General features: G+C 41.8%; 1 protein-coding gene across 1 annotated transcript; it reads right to left on the bottom strand.

Moving 5' to 3' along the window:
* Window positions 1-207: 207 nt before the first annotated feature.
* Window positions 208-21166, bottom strand: DAZL (deleted in azoospermia like). Its single transcript, XM_054020310.1, has 10 exons — window positions 21074-21166; window positions 20619-20710; window positions 19600-19651; window positions 18787-18853; window positions 18224-18360; window positions 14056-14133; window positions 5617-5667; window positions 2360-2467; window positions 1304-1402; window positions 208-273 (listed from the first exon to the last, which is right to left on the bottom strand). Exons 1-10 carry the CDS (start codon window positions 21110-21112, stop codon window positions 220-222), a joined length of 777 nt encoding a protein of 258 aa, XP_053876285.1. The 5' UTR covers window positions 21113-21166; the 3' UTR covers window positions 208-219.
* Window positions 21167-21874: the final 708 nt, after the last annotated feature.

Here is a 21874-nt window from a genome sequence, read left to right as displayed (position 1 = left end):
CCAAGTAATGTAATACTGGAACTTTCTAGTCTATCATATCCTTAAAATGCTAGAAACAAAAAACAATCTAGGAACAGATAACATGCAAATATGAACAACTTCAACTTGAAGTAACTTTTTCCATAAGATTACATAATTGTACAGCACATCTTGCTATACTGAACAGTAACACCCCAAATCAATGGAATACAGGCACTTTAAGTCTTCAAGTGTCATTGGTTAAACACTTTTAAGCACTGCCCTACTTCTTCTAAAGTGATGCACCCTTTTCTCCTGTGAGGGGAGGGAAAGAAAAAAAAATAGTTTTAATTCACTGAAAGGTAACAATATTGCTAGATATTACAATATAATGAAGTAATGTAAGTTACATAAAGCAGAAATATATTTTAAATTTTGCTCCTTCAAAATCCCATGTTCTAAAAATGCAGATTTTACATAAAACTTTTTAGTTCAGATAATAGAGTAGGAGTGTCTATTCTGCAAAAACAAGTAGAAACTGAAAAACTATTCAAAGATTCAGAAAGAGCCTTAAAAAATCCTAATGGAGAGTTTAATCAGAAGATGCCAGGGTGTGTTTACATAAAAACAGTGTGATTACCAGTTGTAATTAGCCCAAACACACATTTGTTTTGTTTTGCTTTAGGTCACAAAACAAAACAACCCTGAGTGTGATTGGAAACACTACGCCTTAGACCTGAGAGGTCTAAGCATAAGCCACCATTCTCCATTTCACAGCTGGAAGGGCTGCAGTAGCAACTCTTACTGATTTTGAATGTCAGAATACAATTATGACAGATCTGAAGAACATAATTTATAGAACCCAAGTCTATTCCCTCATCCAGAGAATAAACTGCTGCTTGTTCAGTACCAACAGACCAAGGTTAATCTATTTCTCATTGAAGGAAAATGTTATGGAAAGATGTAATGTGGAAGAAAAGGCTAATGCCAATATTGCCAGTTTGAATTGCATAGCAGTTTTTGTGCAGGTTTGTGATACTGCACTGTTAAATCTAATTCCCACAAATCAAGGCCATCAGTGGTTCCATAAAGGCTGTCTTGGGTACTGGTATTAAGATTCAAGACCTTCCAAATACCATTGCAATAGTTCTATCAAAGATCTCTACAGAAAAGCAAGCAAACAATCGCAGTAAGTGTCAGAGCCAGACACAGATATGGTCCAGAGCAGCCTACAGTTGCAAAAACTGAACAAGTCTATCAGCATTTGAGTTACTTGTCACCATAGTATTTAGTGGTGGAAGAAAAAGGACATATCAAATTTTTAAAGTTTGCTTTTACTCCATACCTTGAAATAGTCCTCTTGGGATACAAGAGTGTTTCTCAGACGGTTCTCGGGATTAAACAGACAGGATACCACTGTCTGTATGCTTCGGTCCACAGACTTCTGAAATACATGTTTTCAGTAACATGCATCTACAACAATACTGATTTTATTAACTATCATGTCTATAAATCAGATGCTAAACTCTGAAGTGTAAACATTCAGAATTACTGGCAAGTGTCAATATTTATCAAGCACTTATTTGCTATAGTAGATTTGCTAGTTTATATGCACACTGTATCAATATATTACACAACAACAATTTTGTTCTTTCCCTCGGAGTTATATGAAGCGTCTCTTTTCTTTGTGAAAGGAAGTTACTAGGCTGGGGTTTTACAAAATTATCTGAAGGAGAGATTTCCGTTTACTTGTTTCCTCTAGTAACCTGGTCCACACCTGAAATGCCACTGACCAAACAAGTGTTCCATCTCCATATCGCAAGCCAGAATTTATTACTAACTGGCAATACGAGCAAGTGATGTCTACTGAATACCAAGTTAAATTTAAGTCCCAAATGTTAAGGATCTACAACCAGAAGGGGACATGATGCCCTTTCCTAAACTATGAGACTTCAACATGAAAGACAAGTGTGATACTCCCCAATGTTTTTTGTCTCCACAAATTGTCAGAAGCAAAATAAAATTAAAATTGTTAAATTGAAAAAACCAAGTTGTACCTTATTTCATGTGATTCCCACTGTAAGTCAAGCCATATGGCTAAACAAAGTTGCTTGCTGAATTAATGCTGATTTATATATTTGGCTATCATAATACCCAACCCAACAACCTCACACTGTCTGAGGAAGTATTTACCACCCCTTACTGAGGGGAAACTGAGGCACTGGGTAGCCTGTGACCTTGGACAAGTCTCTCAAAGTTTAAGACTATGCAGAAACTGAACCCAGGATCCCAGGACTGTGCCCTATCTACTACATCTTCCTTCCACCCCTTCTACACAAGTTCCTAGAAATAGGTTATACGGTGACATTTAAGAATATACATCTTCAGAGTGAACACTTGCCTTTTGTGGACTGTTTCCAGATGGTTGTGCAGGCTCTGGAACAGAACATTCTGCTTGGATAACTTCTGGCTCTACTTCACTGCAGTGGTAGTTTACAGGAGTATAAGCCTGTATAATTAAGTACTGCAGTTAAAGAATGAAAGTATAGATGCTACTCATCCCAAGGTGGATGGATGTGGGTCTACTGCAATTTGAATTGGAGCAGTTTGGAAGAACAGCAGCTGGGTCCCTGGTCCTCAACTACCACTAAGGCAGAGCAACTTTTTTTTTTTTCTTAATTAAAGTGTTGACACTTTCAAAAATTGAAAAACATCAACCCAGGAGCATCTATTGCTCCTTCCAGATAAACTGAATGACCGGTTCACCGGGATACATTTCATGGTGTAATGCTGGAAGTTAGACCCAGCTCTCCCCCTCAAAAAGGGTTATTTTAATAGGGAATTTTATCTAATTTGGGTGGAGAGGAAGGGAAGAAAAGGTGTTCACAGCTGAAGCCAATAGACTGCAGAGACCAGGCCAAGAGCTGGAAGAGAGCACAGGTATATAGTATCTGATTGCCATCAGAAAGAATCTGGCGTGGGAAGTTCTGGGGGATCCAAGGCACTAACAAACAGAGGCCCAAAAATCCTTGAGAGCCACTGAGCTTCCAGTAGTCTCCTGGTGAAAGATTCATGAGTACAATGCCATTCCATTAGAGAGAACAGGAGTACTTGTGGCACCTTAGAGACTAACAAATTTATTAGAGCATAAGCTTTCGTGGGCTACAACCCACTTCTTCGGATGCATATACCACATATACATATACAAGTGGGTTGTAGCCCACGAAAGCTTATGCTCTAATAAATTTGTTAGTCTCTAAAAGGTGCCACAAGTACTCCTGTTCTTTTTGAGGATACAGACTAACACGGCTGCTACCCTGAAACATTCCATTAGAGGTACTGCACAAAAGTAGTAATCACTTCATGGCTCAAATGGCTTATCAAGGCAAAAATGATGCGACAGTAACTCCTACCCTGTATGGACACCCAAGTGGGAGATACTTACTGAATGGCTTTAGACTGAGTTCTTAAGTTATAACTAAGCATTACAAGAAACGTGCTGGTATCTGAAGCTTCAGCCAAGAAACACTGTTGTATTCAAGGAAGGGAGCTTAGCTGACTACTCATATGGCCACCACACCCTTGTGACCACTGCCCCTCTAAGAAACCCCCTACACACAAATCTGTGATAAATTTACTTCCTAAAAACGTCTGTTCTCCCTACTTGTTTACATTGTGTCAGACTACTACAATTAATAGCTTTATTTTTCCTGTTCCAAACTATAAAATAGTTAATACATTGCAACAATGAAGCACTATACAATGAAGGTGTATGGTGCTTACTACATACATAACAGCAAAATGTCTCATTCAAAAAGCTGTGTTTCTTCTAGAAAGAAATTCTGCTGATCCATTCAACCCAATATAAGCACTATTATTCTGAAAGACAGCTCACCCTATAGCATCGGTCTCTAATGCATACTATCTGTCTGCCAGCCAGTAATTGGGATGGAACTAGAAGTTGCTTTTTAGGAGAATGTTTAGTAGCCTGTTAGAATGAATTCCTTTAAACATTAAATGTTATGTATTTTAAACTGGCTGGAAATTCAGGTGTATGGCCACTTCCAGACTGCTGTGAGTGGTGAGTGATAAGTCTGATTCTGCTTCTGGTGAGCTCCAGTAGATGGAAGACATTGTAATGGATCTACAGACTTTCCCTGCAAAGAATGTGTTGAGCACAGGGATTTCTCCCTCTATGTTAGATGTTAGAGTATGCTACCAAGAAAGCTTGGTACACATGATCTACCCCACCCACTCAAAAACAGGACAATACGAGTCTGTTCTTAATTATGACTTGAGCTGAGTAATTGTTCAACATGGGGATGGGTGGTGACATCTGCAATAGTTTGTGAAAGAGAAGTCCATCCCTGGGACTCAAAACATCAGAGTGGGAAAATGATGAACATTATTTCCAATCCCCCACCCATCCCTATAGGGGAACTGCGAGAAATGGCATTGAAGAGATACCATTCACAGAAAGAAAAACCAAGAAGTATAGCAACTTTGAGATAGACTAGGTCCACACTGGAATTAAGACACTGCAACTTGCCCATGCCAGCTGACTTTGGCTCACGGAACTCAAGCTAAGAGACTGTTTAATTGTGGTGTAGATGTTCAAGCTCAGACCCAAGCCCTCCGACCGCCAGGCTCCAGCCCAAGCCCCAGTACCTACAACTGCAATTAAACAGCCCCTCAGCCCAAGCCTCACAAGCTCAAGTCAGCTGGTACAGGCCAACTGCCAGTGTCTAATTCCACTGTACACATATCCTATCCTTATACTCAAGCAGCACAATTTCAAATCATGGCCAAATTATTCATTGCACTAAAATAATTATCCCTAAGGGGAAATCATGTCAGACCCTCCAACGGGAAAAAAAAAAAAAAGTACATCTGGATTAAATGTGGACAGTGATCGGAGTTTTAGGTTTTATACAAGTAGAATAAAATTCTTACAAGTCTCTAAAAGGACAATAAGTGTAAGAATTACACGTTTTGTCACTTCTGCAAAGCCATGGAAAATTACCTTTCTTTGGGAGTTGGAGCTGATGGCTTCCAATCATTGTTGCCAGTCCATTCAATCTGACAGAGATACTATAGTCTATCTTGCTTCAGTAGGGTTTGGAAGGAACAAGATTCAGCAATTTGTAGACACTTTCAGAGATACTACAAGCGTGTGCTTTATTATACATTATCAGAGAGCCTTTCAAAAAAATTCGATCAATAAGCAGCAGTAAAGCCCTCCCTGTACAGGTCTTGAAGAAAAAAGTTAAGGCTATCATTTTATCCCCTCTAATTTTCTATGAAAAGGAGTAGTTCAAATTATGTTATTTTAGAGCCTTATAACTCTCCCAGGGGCTTAATTGGGAGAATATGGAGGAAAAAAAAAAAAAAAAAAAGAGATATGAAACTTGTTTTTGTTCTCCCAAGAAACTCTTCCTTAAGAGAGCTTCCATGCAAGTACGAAACCCTAAACCAAGACTTAACAATCAGCAATATCAGTCATGAGTACCACTGTCAGCATTTAATCCAGAGAGGTCTACTCTTTGCAGAGCAATTTTGCACCAATAAAAGTTTGATTTTGGTTACAAGTGTTAAGATAGCAGAGCACCACTCAGACAAGAAGGTTGAAGTTTAATGCACTAAGTTTTATCATCTTACCGGAGGTATAACATAATTCCTTTGCTCCCCAGGAGGCCACTGTGGTGGGACCTTAAAGATTTAATAAATAAGAATTATCCTTTATCTTGTCTTGTGCAAAGAACACTTACAATAACTGCAGTTCTTGGAGGTAAGTGTGTGAGTGACCACAATTGTGGTGCTCATGCACACTAATTCAAACCTTTTGACCCTCAGTATTGTCTCCTTGTGCATGCCCCATGAAGATATGTAGGGCAGTGCAGCCCTTACTGCTTCTCACTTCCCTCACTAATTCAGAATCCCAGCAGACATGAACTCCAAAAGCACAGGGATAGAGGGTAAGTGAGGGAGCTACACAGACTAGACATCTTGAACCACAGTAACTATAAGTAAGGCTGCGAGTCTGTCACGGAGATCATGGAAGTCAGAGTCCTTAACTTCCAGAGACCTGCATGAGTTCAGTCCACACCAGTCAGCTGCAAGGTCCCCACCACCACCAGTGGTGGCTGGAAATTGCAGGGTACCTCCAGGAGCTCCCAGCCACCATGGGCAGCCGGGATGCCCCAGGAGCTCCCAGCCACAGGTGGCAGAGGGACCCCAGCAGTCATGCAGATTTTTAGTAAAAGTCAGGATAGGTCACAAGCTTCCATGAATTTTTCCTTTATTTCCCATGACCTGTCCATGACTTTTCCTAAAAATATGCATGACAAAAACTTAACCTAACTATAAGGAACTCTGCTCTCAGTCTTTGTCCATGTGGATCAGAGTTCTAGCAGGTTCCAAAGCAAGTGGGGGGAGGAGGTTTGAGGAGTTCTATTTATATCTAACTAAATACAGATTGCAAAACTGTTCTCCAAAATTTGGCATCTGACCTAGATGCCAAATGTAGGGCATATTTTGTAAAAATAGAAACGGATCTCCATGAGGCTATTCTGCAGATTTCCTGTACAGGAGTCTCTCTTAGGCAAGCTGAAGGGGTTTGTGTTAGCTAGTCAATAAAGAAAGGCTCTGAAGATAGGGTGTGCAATTTGGCTTCCCTGTATTTGCACAGGGTTTGGAGAAGAAAACTGGGAGATTGAGGGCATGGTTTAAATTAAAGTCAGCACCTTGTAAGGAATTTAGGCTATGATCTCGGCACCACACTTCGGAATATCGTCTAAGAAGGATATACCATTAGTGCTTGAGTTTCACCAACACTTCTGGCTGAGATGATAGCTATCAGGAAGGCTGTTTTAATGGTGAAGTGGTAGAGTGCCTTGGATAAGGGAACAAATGACAGATCTATAAGGTCCATGAGAACTATGTTAAGGGCTTAACAGTTTCTTGACAAAGGAGTTGTAGGTACCCCCTTGCCTGTTGACATAATATAGGGATGGCTAAACTGTGGCTCGTGGGCCATATGCATCTCTTTTTACTCCTAAGGGTATTCTGTACCACTGCTCACTGCAAAAATTAACATTGTGTGCACAGAATTTCCTTTCCCCCACAGAAATGGGCTGAAGTGCTGCTAGCCACCACTAGGGGCCAGTTCACACACAGAAGACACTGCTGGGGAGAGGGAGAAGATGCTAGAGGGTTCCTCCTGGCAGCTGCAGTTCCCAGGATGCCTTGAGGGAAGGAGAGAGTGGCATGCAGGGAACTCCATGCAAACCTGGGACCAAGCATCAGGCTGTTTCTTCCTCTGGATCCCTGGGCTCTGGAGGGTGGGGAATGGCTGGACTAGGGAGACCATAGCTGGACTCTGGCAGGGGAGGGAGTGTGGGAATCTGGGCTGGGGGACCCTGTGGCTGGCCTCTGGGGGAGGGGTGCAGATATCTGAGCCGGGGAGGGGGGGGGCAGCATCTGCCCTCTGGGTGGGGGAGAGAAGAGATTCTGAGTGTCTGACCTCCCAGCTGGGCTTGGGAAGGGAGGAGTGGGCAGAGAAACAGGAACTGGGGTGCCATAGGGGTTTCTTTAACGCTCTACTCCTAGGAGAGGAAGAGGGAGTGCGGGTGTGTCTGTATTGTTACAGACATATTTGGCTTACAGGCATTTTTAAATAAATTACCAAAATAATTGAAAGTGTGTGATGAGGCAGCTTTACTTCGACAAATAAAATTTGCAGAATTTTAAAATATTGTGCACAGAATTTTTATTTTTTTGGCACAGAATACCTCCAGGTGTATCTTTTACAGTTAAAGTGTGGAGTTCCCCCTGCTGCCCTTCCCCATTCTCTACCTCCCAGACTGGGTGGGGGGGGGGGGCAGCAGCTTGGGACCTCTGCCTTGCAGGTAGCAGCTTCTGCACAGCGGGGCGGGGTGTGTGTGTGTGGGGGGGGGGGGTGGAAGTCTTGGGGCTTCCGCCCTGCAGGGCATACCTGCTGGGGCTCGGGACTCCAGCAGGAGCAGGGTTGAAGCCCCAAGCCCCAGCAGGCACCTGCTGGCTCTAAAACTTGTGAAGATTGTTGTATGCGGCTCAGAAATGGCCACCCCTGACATAATATATTGTTGAGCAGGTACTTGCATCAGGATCTGCATTGCGCTTTCTTTCAGAAATGGTAGGAAGGCTCTGCAAGGTAGCCAAATTACCAAGAGTGCTTTACAAAACAAGACTAAATCCTAAATTTTTGCTTGAGTGACTAGTGATGCTGGATGCCCCACCAATCATTGATCAGTTTTGACAACTTGATCAAAGTACTTTGTGGCACTCAGGAGAGCTATAGGGGCCTGCACCATTAAATTCAGCATTTTGACTAATAATCTTGATTAGATTAAGAGCCTCTACACAGAATTCTAGCCATCCTGTAGATAGCTTTGATTGCACCCACAGATCAGTGGCTTAGACACAGCTGAACTTCAAGACCTCTCAGGATGGGGATGCTCACTTCCTGGTACCAGATGCATTCTTTGGCAGAAAGTATTATTTATTTTAAGGCAGAAAGTTAAGTAATAGAGGGTGTTTTTTAAATTAGACTAAATAAAGGCTGATTCTTATTCTCAATTTTTACCTTCTGTGTTAGAAAATGATTACATTCTTAAGTACTACATGATTAATTTTACTCATGTAGTGTGTAAAACTGCATTTGTATGGCAACTGGCATTCATAAATATTGACAAAACAGCTTTTTTTAAAAAAAAAGTTACATTAGATGTGCTGATACATAATAAAAGCTTATCAAATCTTGTTTAGTAAATCAGTTTTAAATGCTCAAAGAAAGAATTAGCGGCAGTTAGTGATCAGAATTATCTGAAGTGCTAAACCAACACAACTGGTTCCAGTTGCTTAGCCAGTGACTTCTCGCTGTTCAGTAGTCTGACATTTCAGCAGCAAGTATGTATGCTTGAATATTTTTATTTAAATAGGATTACAGTAAGTTTAGGTCTTTTCTTTAAATAAAGAAAATATGCATTTAAATCAGTTAAAAAAAAAAAAAGCCATTTTTATCCACACTGCTGCGCAGACTGTTTACCTATTCCCAAGCAGTTACTGAAGCTTCCTCAAATTGCTTGCATCATAGACTCATAGGATGCACTCATGGCCGAACAAATATCATCGAAACCATCCCTGACAACTGTGTGTATCGAAGCTGCTCTTAAAAAATCTCCAACGATATAGATTCCACAGCCTCCCTAGGCAGTTTATTGCAGTGCTTACAGACCCTGACAATTAGGAAGCTTTTCCTAATGTCCAACCTAAATCACCTTTGCTGCAATTTAAGCCCATTGTTTCTTGTCCTATCCTAAAGGGAACTTTTTTTTTTTTAAAATAACCTCCTTCTCCTAACAAACTTTTATGTACCTGAGAACTGTTCTGTCTCCCACCCCTCACCTCAGTCTTCTTCTCTGGACTAAACAAACCCTTTTTTTTCCCCCCAATCTTCCCTCATAGGTCATGTTTTCTAGACCTTTAATCATTTTTGTTGCTCTTCTCTGGACTTCCTCCCATTTGTTCACCTCTTTCCTGAAATGTAGCTCTCAGAACTGGACACAATACTCCAGTTGAGGTCTAATCAGCGCAGAATAGAGCAGAAGAATTACTTTTCATGTATTGCTTAAAACACTCCTGGCTAATACATCCCAGAATAATGTTGGCTTTTTTTTTTTTTTTTTTTTTTTTTAAATTGTTGACTCATTTAGATGGGAATCCACGATGATCCCCAGATCCCTTTCCACAGTACTCCTTCCTAGGTAGTCATTTCCCATTTTGTATGTGTGTAATTGATTGTTCCTTTCTAAGTGGTCTGATCATTGTGAATTTTAATCCTATCCTCCAGAGCATTTCCAAGCCCTTCAAGCTTGCTATTATCCGCACTTTATAAGTGTACTCTCTCTGTAATTATCTAAATCATTAAGATATTGAACAGAACTGGACCCAGAATGGATGCTTGTGGGACCCCACTTGATATGCCCTTCCAGCTTGATTGTGAACCACTGATTATTCCCAGAGAGTAGTTGTTTTCCAGACAGCCATCTTATATTAGCTTCATGTAGACTGTATTTCCCTAGTTTGTTTATGAGAAGGTCATGCGAGGCAGTATTAAAAACCTTACTAAACTCAAGATATACCACATCTACCACATCCCCCATATCCACAAGGCATCTTACTCTGTCAAAGGAAGCTATTAGGTTGGTTTGACACGATTTGTTCTTGCCAAATTCATGCTGACTGTTACTTATCACCTTATTATCTCCTGGGTATTTGCAAACTGATTGCTTAATTATTTGCTCCATTATCTTTCTGGGTACTGAAGTTAAGTTGACTGGTCTGTAATTCCCTGGGTTGTCCTTATTGCCTTTTTATAGATTGAAAAAGGGCAAATATAGTGGCACTCCTCTGGGATCTCTCCCATTGTCCATGACTTTTTGAAGATATCTGAGCCATTAGCAATTATCTCCTCAGTCAGTTCCTTGAGTATTCTAGGATTTATTTCATCAGGCCCTGGTGACTTAAAAATTACTTAAACAAGTTAGATGTCTTCAGCTTTTTCTTTCCCTACTTTAGCCTCTGATCCTACCTCATTTTTACTGCCATTCATTATGTTAAACATCCAGTCGCTACCCAACCTTTTTGGTGAAAATTCATTTAATATTTCTGTCATTTCCACATTTTCTGTTATTGTTCCCCTCTCCCTCCATCCCCTATTGAGTAATGGACCACCCTGTCCTTGGGTGGTCTTCTTGCTTCTAATGTACTTAAAGAATGTTTTCTTGTTACCCTTTACATCTCTAGTTAGGCCCAGGCACAAAATGAGATAAGTATGTAGGGACGAAATTAGAAAGTTTAGTGTTGTTTAGTCATCCTTTGTAATTTGACCTAGTTTCCACTTTTTGTAGGATTCTTGAGTTTCAGATAATTGAAGAGCTCCTGGTTAAGCCAGATAATGGTCTGGAGAACTCCTGCCCTCTCCCATCAGAATATTCAGCAACAAGATCAGCTGTCTATTGTTTACTGGCAAACAGTTTCTAAACGGCCATGCAACCCAGCAGAAAATTCCCAGAATGTGTGAATGTTGCCAGTATTCATCTACTGTTAAACAAAGTAGGGCTGTCAATCAAAAAAAATCATGATTAATCATTCTGTTAATAGAATACCATTTATTTAAATATTTTGGATGTTTTCTACATTTTCAAATCTATTGATTTCAATTACAACAGAATACAAAGTGTACAGTGCTCACTTTATATTTATTTTTATTAAAAATATTTACACTGTAAAAAAAAAAAATAGTATTTTTCAATTCACCCAATACAAGTACTGTAGTGCAATCTCATTATCATGGAAGTTGAACTTACAAATGTAGAATTCTGTACAAAAATAACTGCACTCAAAAATAAAACAACGTAAAACATACAGCCTACAAGTCCACTCAGTCCTACTTTTTCTTCAGCCAATTGCTCAAACAAGTATGTTTACATTTGCAGGAGATAATGCTGCCCGCTTCTTGTTTTAAATGTCACCTGAAAGCGAGAACAGGTATTTGCAAGGCACTGTTGCAGACGGCATCACAAGATATTTACATGTCCCGATGCACTAAAGATTCACATGTCCCTTCATGCTTCAACCACTATTCCAAAGGATATGCGTCCATGCTGATGATGGACTCTACTCAATAATGATCCAAAGCAGTGCAGACTGACATTTTCATCATCTGAATCAGATGCCATCAGTAAAAGGTTGATTTTATTTTTGGTGGTTTGGTTCCTGTAGTTTCCACATCAGAGACTTTTAAGACTTCTGAAAGAGTGCTCCACACCTCACCCCTCTCAGATTTTGGAAGGCACTTCGGATTCTTAAACCATGGGTTGCATGCTGTAGCTATCTTTAGAAATCTCACATTGGTACCTTCTTTGCATTTTGTCGAATCTGCAGAGAAAGTGTTCTTAAAATGAACAACATGTGCTGGGTCATCATCCGAGACTGCTATAACGTGAAATATATGGCAGACTGGGTAAAACAGAGCAGGAGACATACAATTCTCCCCCATTGAGTTCAGTCACAAATGTAATTAATGCATTATTTTTTAAATGAGCATCATCAGCATGGAAGCATGTCCTCTAGAATGGTTTCCGAAGCATGAAGGGGTATCTGAACGTTTAGCACATCTGGCACGTAAATACCTTGCAACACCAGCTGCAAAAGTGCTTTGCAAACACCTGTTCTCACTTTCAGGTGACATTGTAAACAAGAAGCGGGCAGCCTGAAAATGTAAACAAAACTTTTTCAGCCAATCCCAAAGACAAACAAAATAAGGACTGAGTGGCTCTAAAGTAGGGGTCGGTAACCTTTCAGAAGTGGTGTGTCAAGTTCACTGTAATTTAAGGTTTCGCGTGCCAGTAATACATTTTAACATTTGTAGAAGGTCTCTATGTCTAGATTATATAAATAAACTATTGTTGTATTTAAAGTAAATAAGGTTTTAAAAATATTTAAGAAACTTCATTTAAAATAAAATTAAAATGCAGATCTTATCAATTTAGTGCAATCATTGCCTGGGATCCTTGTCTGGGGTTCCAGCAACCAGCTCCGCTCAGCCCTCTGCCAGTCTGGGGTTCCATTCACTCAGCCGGCAGCGGGCTGAGCAGGGCCGGCAGGGGGCTGAGCAGCTCAGTCCGCTGTCAGTCTGGGGTGCCAGCAGCACTCAGCCTGCTGCCGGTCTGGGGTTCCGGCTGCCGGCCCCGCTCAGCCCGCTGCCTGTCTGGGTGAATGGAACCCCAGGCTAGCAGCGGGCTGAGTGGTGCCAGCGGCCAGGACCGCAGACCGGCCCCGCTCAGCCTGCTGTCCTGCTCAGCCCGGTGCCAGCTGAGTGAATGGAACCCCAGACCAGCAGCGGGCTAAGCAGGGCTGGTGGCTGGAACCCCAGACAAGGATCCCAGGCCCTGCTCAGCCCGCTGCCGGTCTGGGGTTCCGTCCGCCAGCTCCTGCCAGCCAGGATCCTGGCTGCTGGCCCCCTCAGCCCGCTACCAGCCTGGGGTTCTGCACACCCAGGCCAGCAGGAGGCTGAGCAGGGCTGGCAGCCAGAACCCCAGACTGGCAGTGGACTGAGCCACTCAGCCCGCTGCTGTCCCCGCTCAGCCCGCCACCGGCTGAGTGAATGGAACCCCAGGCCGACGGCGAGCTGAGCGGCTCAGCCCGCTGCCACTCTTGGGTTTTGGCCGCCGGCTCCTGCCAGCCCGGGTCTCAGCCGCCGGCCCCACTCAGCGCCTGCTGCCAGCCTGGGGTTCCCTGGGGGTCCCCAGACCAGCAGCAGGCGCTGAGTGGGGCTGGCGGTCGGGACCCCGCCTGGCAACAGGGCAGCAGCCGGAACCCCAGAGTGGTGGTGGACTGAGCCGCTCAGCCCGCCGCCGCGTGCCATCAAAAAAATTGGCTCACGTGCCACCTTTGGCACACGTGCCGTAGGTTGCCGACCCCTGCTCTAAAGTTTTAGGTTGTTTTGTTTGAGTGCAGTTATGTAACAAAAAGAAAAAAAAGGAAGAAAAAAAAAAAATCTACATTTGTAAGTTGCACTTTCACGACAGATTTCACTACAGTACTTGTATGAGGTGATAAGCAAAAGAAATAGTATTTTTCAATTCATTTTTACAGTGCAAATATTTGTAATAAAAAAAATAGAGAGTGAACACTATACACCTGGTATTCTGTGTTGTAACTGAAATCAATATATTTGAAAATGTAGAAAAACCATCCAAAAATATATAATACATTTCAATTGTTAGTTTATTAACAGTGCTATTATAATGATGATTAAAAATGAATCCCGATTAATTTTTTTAAAACGTGATTAGTTAGTTGTGTGAGTTAACTGCGATTAATCAACAGCCCTAAAACAAAGAATTTATCAAGTCAACTGGAGAAAGATTTGGTGGGGAAAAAAAGCATTGAACCAACAAATTGAGATCCAACATCTAGATATCAGAATGTTTAAAAAAAATTAATCATGAATCAGAATATCTAACCAATTAAGCCATTTTAAAAAATATGTACCTGATAGTTGTAGGCAGGCTGGTATCCTACAGGAACTTGCTGTTGTATCAGTACAGCTTGCGACCCATAAGGGTATGCCTGGAAAAAAAAAAGTTTTGCATTTCATAGGTTAAAGAGATTAGGTAAAGTACATCTACACTGCAGCCAGGGTATAATTTTCAGCTCTGGTAAACCTACCAGCACCAGCTGATTGAGATAGCACACTAAAAATGGCAATGTAGCCACATAAGCTAGCTGCCCAAATACATCTGCAGGGAGTCATGTATACTCAAGGTAGCTAGCCCACATAGTCATAGCTACATGCTATTTTTAGCACAGAAGCTTGATGACAGTGTGGAAGCAGACAACAGCTAGCACGGGTATGTGTATGAGAGCCAGTAGTTATACCTCTGATCAGTGTGGACACATCCTAAGTGTCTAAGACATATTTTCAAAAGGGAGCTTAAGGACTTGTCTACACAGCTACCTACAGAGTGGCAAGCCATGGTGTGAATCTACACCACACCAACCTGCTGTGCAGTAACATCCTGTGTGGCCACGGTTTATCATATCCCACCAAGCAGCACTTTGTGGCTTTCACTGCATTGGAGCAGTTTCCATACAGGACATCCCCACTGTAGACCCACACCTTGGCTTGCCACAGAGTAAGTCAGTCTCACTGAGCCTCAATGGGACTTAACATACATGTACTAACAGAACTTTCCTTAGCGCTTATCTCTACAAATACTGAGTTTGCAGCAAGCCAGCGTGTAAATAATCTAACTCACACTAGCTTTCTGTGCACTAAACATCTGTATAGACAAGCCCTTAGTTGTGAGTTGCATTTGAACAGGAATGGACGTAGTTGCTTCTAACATTGAATTTATTTTAACCAGATTCTGAGTTTAGGCAAAGTAAAAACTGACTTCCAACAGTTTAACATCAACAGAACTCTGAAGTAGATTGTTCTCTCAGAGGATATGCAAGGTTTCAAGCAGTTGAGTTAGAATGAAATATCTTCCCCCCCCAAAGTGTTCCACTATTTGATTTCTTAAAATCCTCCCCCTACTCTCCTTTAACTAAAGGTTTATCTAGAACAGCAGTTCTCAAACTGTGAGTCGGGAGCCCAAAATTGGTCGCGACTCTGTTTTAATGGGGTCACCAGGGCTGACATTAGACTTGCTGGGGCTGAAGCCAAAGCCATAGCCCCACTGTCTGGGGCCAAAGCCCAAGGGCTTCAGCCCTGGATAGCAGGGCTCAAATTACATGCCCACTGCCCAGGGCAGTGGGGCTTGGTCTTCGGCTGGGGCTCAGGCTTCAGTCCCTCTCCTGGGGTCACGAAGTAATTTTTGTTGTCAGAAGGGACAGTGCAATGAGATTTGAGAACCTCTGGTCTAGAGTTGTTTAATGAGGACTTGCAACTGGAAAATTGAGGTAAGATTTTACAGAGTTTATTTTTGGTTTGTTACAGCTCTTGTTTGATGCTAAATGGTAAAGCCCTTCCAGTGTCTACTTATACTATTTCAACATATGAGGCATTAGAATCATTCCCATCCCCCAAATTTCTCTTCCTTCAAATTTTAGGGCCAACTCAGAGCACATTTACCAAATATTTTACTTTTAGCAAGTTATTTTCTTAACTCACCATGGGTCGCATGCCTGTTTACCATAAATATTAGATTTGGTCATATTTAGTAGGCAATGGGATTTGGGGGAGGTGAGAAGAAAAGCTTTGAGGGGTGCTCCCAATGTGGTGTTGGGAGGGAACAAAGCATGACGACAGCTTAGGAAACTACTGCATGGATACGTATGAGCATGCATTCCATTGCCCCTCATTAGATGTATAAAGATATCACTTAAATGGTGATATTGGTCATGCCCAGAATAATGGTATGTCTTACAGAAGTGAGTGCAATATTTGTGTTTTACACAAAAGGTACTGTACCAATCCAGAAGCAAACAAACTGTTTTGCCTGGAGAAAGTGTTGACAGAGCCAGCTTTCCCGTTCCATACCTTGTTAATAAAAGGGATGCTGTACACTAGTCTTCTAACTTACTCTCAAGCAAAATCAAGATCTTTCAAACAAGTTTCTCTGCTCAAGTGTTATGTGAAGAATTGTGTGCTTTGGGAGCAACCTCTAAACTACTCAAGATCTCTTATAAGCTAGCTTACTTCCTCCATTCCCTTTTCTTGCTCCATTCTGTAGCATTACCAGGCTGAAGATGTTTGCTTTGCCAGAAGCTGGGAATGGGTAACAGGGGATGAATCACTTCATGCTTACCTGTCCTGGTCATTTCCTCTGAAGCACCTGGCATTGGGCACAGGATACTGGGCTAGATGGACCTTTGGTCTGACCCAATATGACCATTCTTATGCTTTAGCTTCATTTGAAATCATCATCAATCTCCCTAAATACAATACTTCCTCAGCTCTCGTCCACTTGCACTACACTGATGACATCTTCATCATCTGGACCCATGGGAAGGAGGCCCTTGAGGAATTCCACCAAGATTTCAACAATTTCACCCTACCATCAACCTCAGCCTGGAGCAGTCCACAAACGAGGTCCACTTCCTAGACACTACAGTGCTAATAAGCGATAGTTCACATAAACACCACCCTACATCGGAAACCTACTGACCACTATACTTACCTACATGCCTCCAGCTTTCATCCAGACCACATCACACGATCCATTGTCTACAGCCAAGCTCTGAGATACAACCGCATTTGCTCCGATCCCGCAGACAGAGACAAACACCTACAGAATCTCTATCAAGTGTTCTTAAAACTGTAATACCCACCTGGTGAAGTGAAGAAACAGATTGACAGAGCCAGAAGGGTACCGAGAAGTCACCTACTACAAGACAGGCCTAATAAAGTAACAGAACACCACTAGCTGTCACCTACAGCCCCCAACACACCCCTCTCCACCGCATCATCAAGGATCTACAACCTATCCTGAAGGACAATCCCTCACTCTCAGACCGTGGGAGACAGGCCAGTCCTTGCCTACAGACAGCTCCCCAACCTGAAGCAAGTACTCACCAGCAACTACACATGACACAACAAAAACACCAACCCAGGAACCAAACCCTGCTACAAACCCTGGTGCCAACTCTATCCACATATCTATTCAAGGGACACCATCATAAGACCTAACCACATCCGCCACACCATCCGGGGCTCGTTCACGGGCACATCTACCAATGTGATATATGCCATCATGTGCCAGCAATGCCCCTCTGCCATGTACAATGGCCAAACCGGACAGTCTCTACGCAAAAGAATGGACACAAATCTGACATTAGGAATCATAACATTCAAAAACCAGCAGAACACTTCAATCTCTCCGGTCACTATCTACAACAGACCTAAAAGTGGCAATTCTTCAACAAAAAAACCTTCAAAAACAGACTCCAATTTGAAGCTGCAGAGCTGGAATTAATTTGCAAACTGGATACCATCAGATTAGGCCTGAATAAAGACTGGGAGTGGTTGGGTCATTACAAAACCTAAACTTAACTTCCCCAAAACTAATTTCTCCCTACTGTTACTCACACCTTCTTGTCAACTGTCTGTAACGGGCCATTCTCTTACCACTTCAAAAAGTTATTTTTCCCTCCCCTGATATGCTGTGTTAATTGATTTATCTCGTTAGACTGACCTCACACTTGGTAAAGCAACCCCCATCCTTTCATGTATTTATACCTGCTCCTGTATTTTTCACTTCATTCATCTGATGAAGTGGGTTCTAACCCACGAAAGCTTATGCCCAAATAAATGTGTTAGTCTCTAAGGTGCCACAAGAACTCCTCACTGTTTTTCCTAAATACAAAGTAAGAACTTTATAGAATCTTGATATCTGCAGCCAGTTACTAACCCACTATACCACAAAGTACCTCTGTACTGTGGAAGCTTAGAAGACTAATTTGAAAGACATAGTGAGGCGGTACGTCTAAAGCAGGCAGAACTGTCAATTTAGAAGACAATTCTGTCCGCACTTGGTTTATTTACTATTGTTACAACTAGATTTTAATTTTAGGGGTATGAATGTCAAAAATTAAAAGTTCCTATTGTACATATATTTCAGAGGCCATGCAAGTGTGGCTCTCAGAAGTGTTACATTCTAGTGCTTTGCAGAACACAGTTATGATCCAAGATCAGACCATAAAGAAATAATCTTACCTGAACATACTGAGTTACTGGACTCATCATAGCTGGGGGAGGCATGTATGTTTCTGTGTTTTGATTACTCCACACGCTATGAAACTGTGGCACAGGAGGATTAAAACCCAGATGTCTGGGTTGCACATGGTAAGCACCTAGTTTAGAGAGACAAAGGAAAGATGATCCAAAACATTTTTTTGTAGTTTTATCAGTAGTTTAGGCCCAAAGTTAAGGTTTTGTGTGAGTTCAGATATGTATGTTTCCATGATTTTTTTTTTTTAATTTAAATTACAAAAAGTAGTGCAGGACAATAGATCAGTTCAGCAGTGTTTGCAATTTATATGCTGGGGCATTTTGATAGTACAAAATTAATCATAGTTTGCTTTCTTTGACAAAACTGAGTTTAAAAAAGTCTCAGTGTTTACTGGTAATTACTTAGATTTTAGTTTAGTTTTAACACTTAATACTAATAATACAAGATCGTAAGTATCACAGATAAACAAACTACTTTAATATCTTACACGCAAGCCAGCATCCTTTCATGAGGAAACAAGTTAAAGTTCCAGTCTAGATGTACTTACATAAATTCTGTTGTTTTCTGATTGCTGGGCCCAGTTTCAGTTTTTTACCATGGAAGTTTATTTGTGACTGGGGGGGGGGAGAAAACAAAAAAAACCCACCTTACTATACTTTCAGATTCAATGACAGGTCAATAACTATTTTAAAGTCAATCTAAAGGTACACCTACATTTACAGCAGCATGTAGAGCAGAGAGACTGCATGCACAGCTAGCATGGCTATAAATAGCAGTGTGGACAGTGAGGCACAGCTTAGAAGAGTAGAGTGCCCTACACACCCAAACGCCCAGGGTATATAACCTACTCTGCTCAAGCACACCGCTATTTTTAGTAGTGTAGTGTCTCACTGCTTGAGCCTTTTTTCACAGCCGTGAGGCCACAGTTCTGTGATATTCTTTGTCATTTCTATCAGTTAATAGTGCAGTTTTTACATAACTTGAACAGTCAGTGTATCTTGCCCTTAACTACTCAAGTGTGTTTGAATGGCAGCTAGGAGTGGAAGGAATGGACTTTGAACGGACACCTCCATGCAATAAAACTAAAAATGTATTAGTCTTATTTTTGGCTAAACAAGTTGTGAAAAAAAAAAATCCTACTTCAAGAGCAGGGGTGATTTTAGAAAGACTAATCAGCTGTTTTTGAACACTCAGTCTTAATCTTTGCCTCTTCCTATTCACTTAATCTATTCCAGATTCTCAGCTAACCTTTAGACAGCTCAATTTACACATCACCCCCACAAACCAACCACCACACTGCATTCTTCATTACAGAATGCAGATATGAATACGAGCATTCTCAAATAGCTAAGTAACTTACTTCCACTATTTTCTGAACATCCACGTTGTCCAAAAAGGATACAAATCCATATCTGCAAAGAAAAAAAGTTCAGTGTGACTACTGCACAAGCTACAAGCCTGTTTTGAACAAGACTCAACAGCATAAATTGGGTTACTGTATGCCAAAAGATAGTCAAGTCCAAGTCAATATCCTTCCATTGGATTCTGTGAACCAAAAAACAACGTGAAGGTGTATTTATTACAAGGTGCCAGCTAGCATCCAGTTAAGAGATTTGATTCTCATTTCAGACTGGGTGCAACCTGGTGCAATTCACTTCAGCTCTGTCTTCGTTTCCCCAATTTGGGAAACTGGGATAGTATTTGGTCCCATCACCCAGTTGATGTGAGACTTAGAGCAACAGGAGTTTATGATATTAAGCATGGACAACACTGTAGTTTTAAATCAAAATTAGTCTTCTGTCTAGCACATTAACAATAACCAAGACTTCTAGTTATCCAGGGTACATCACAACTTGCAGGGGAAAGGTTGGGGCAAGAGGTATAGAGGAGCTGACAGAAGAATTCTTTCCTGCTCCATAAGCTCATGCCTAGGAAGTGGATCCATGATTCTTTTGGATGAACAGTAACTTAAGCAGCTGTGCTAAAAAGATAAGAATTTCATCCCATCCCATCAAAAGCTTGCTGCATTTGGCAGACAAGGCAAGTTTGATGCTTTGCTTCCACCAATTCTGCAGTTATATGCTCTATATGCCCCCTGAAAAGCAAGATTTATTAAGTCAGCTAAAACATACCGTATTATTCTTTACAAGATCAGCTGTACTTAAACTGAGTCTATACGAGCCAACTGGTTAGCTGTAATTCACCACTTCTGGAAGTAGTGATACATATAGGGCTCAAGCATTTTAATAGTGTGTTGTAGGGTTGGGTTAGTTCAACTCTCCATGTGGTGCTGCTTTCTCTGGTGATTTATGGCTACCAACTTTACTAGGTTAGAAAAGGCTTTAATGACCCAAGACAAGTCATTCATGTTCTACTTACCCTTTGGAAACACCAGTTCTATCAGTGATTATCTTCACTTCTTTCACTGTACCATATCGTGCAAAGAAGCTTCTAATTTCTGTTTCATCCATCTAAGAAACAGAATTTGTTTAGCTTAAAAAAAAAAAAAACCCACACACATCACTGGCCACCACAAGAGAGTCTTAACTCCTTTTGCAAACTTGGGTTCAACTGTTTGAAGTGGTTTACAGAAGCAGGAGCCACTTTCAAACCCACCCACCACTGTTGCACAATTCAGTGCTGCTCACCTAGTTAAGGGATAAAACTGGAACTGAACTCAGATCTCACATAGCAGTGCAATACCATAAAACTGGTAGATGCCATGGGATCAGCCAATTCCTGTAAGAAGTAAGAGTCTGTTTTCTGCTCTCCACTCCCCAAAAGAACAGTCCAATCACTACAGAGTATATGTGAAAGTTAAGACATGTAAATACCCTTATATCAATTCCACCAACAAAGACTGTGTTCGGCATGATTCTTCCTTCTGGTAAAACATATCCTTGACTGGTTGTTGACGACAACTGGGTGTTATCCTCCCTGGAGATGCTTGCACATTGGGACTCTGGATTTGCTGCAGACTGCAAGTTTGATAAAGGACATATTATAACCATTTATACACTGCATTTTAGGATACTAAGGCCTTGGCTACACTTGCAGCTGTACAGCGCTGTGAGGTAAACCTGTCTTCGTACAGCTGAGTAGGGAAAAGTGCTGCAGTCTGTCCACACTGACAGCTGCCAGCGCAGTGGTGTGGCCACACTTGCAACATTTACAGCTGTGTTGGGAGCGGTGCATTATGGGCAGCTATCCCAGCATTCATGTGGCTGCAACGTGCTTTTCAAAACGGGGGGGTGGGGTGGATTATGACAAAGAGTGTAGGGGGAGAGAGAGTGCTTTTTGGAGCAAGTCAGTTCTCTATTTTGCAAGTTCCAAACTCCTGGCCCCCTGCTCATTCATTTACTCACTCAAAGCAAGCTGCAAACTGTTTGCTTTTCTCTGTGGTACGAGCTTTGAAACCGGCACTTCCGCATTCCTGCAGCCGATCACAACAATGGAGAGGATTGGCCACTTGACAAGGTGATTAGTACAGCACTGCAAGCATTTACACTCACATCTGTGAGTCCTAGCCACTCCGCTGCAGCTGTTATTCCTCTCGGGGAGGTGGAGTACCTGCAGCAGTGTACCCAGGGAGATACAGCGCTGTAAGTGCCCTGCCAGTGTGGACGGGGAGTGAG

This window comes from Malaclemys terrapin, chromosome 2 (assembly GCF_027887155.1).
Source record: "Malaclemys terrapin pileata isolate rMalTer1 chromosome 2, rMalTer1.hap1, whole genome shotgun sequence".
Classification (NCBI taxonomy): Eukaryota; Metazoa; Chordata; order Testudines; family Emydidae; genus Malaclemys; species Malaclemys terrapin.
Note: the sequence above shows the minus strand (reverse complement) of the source record. Positions and strands in the feature narration are given on the sequence as shown.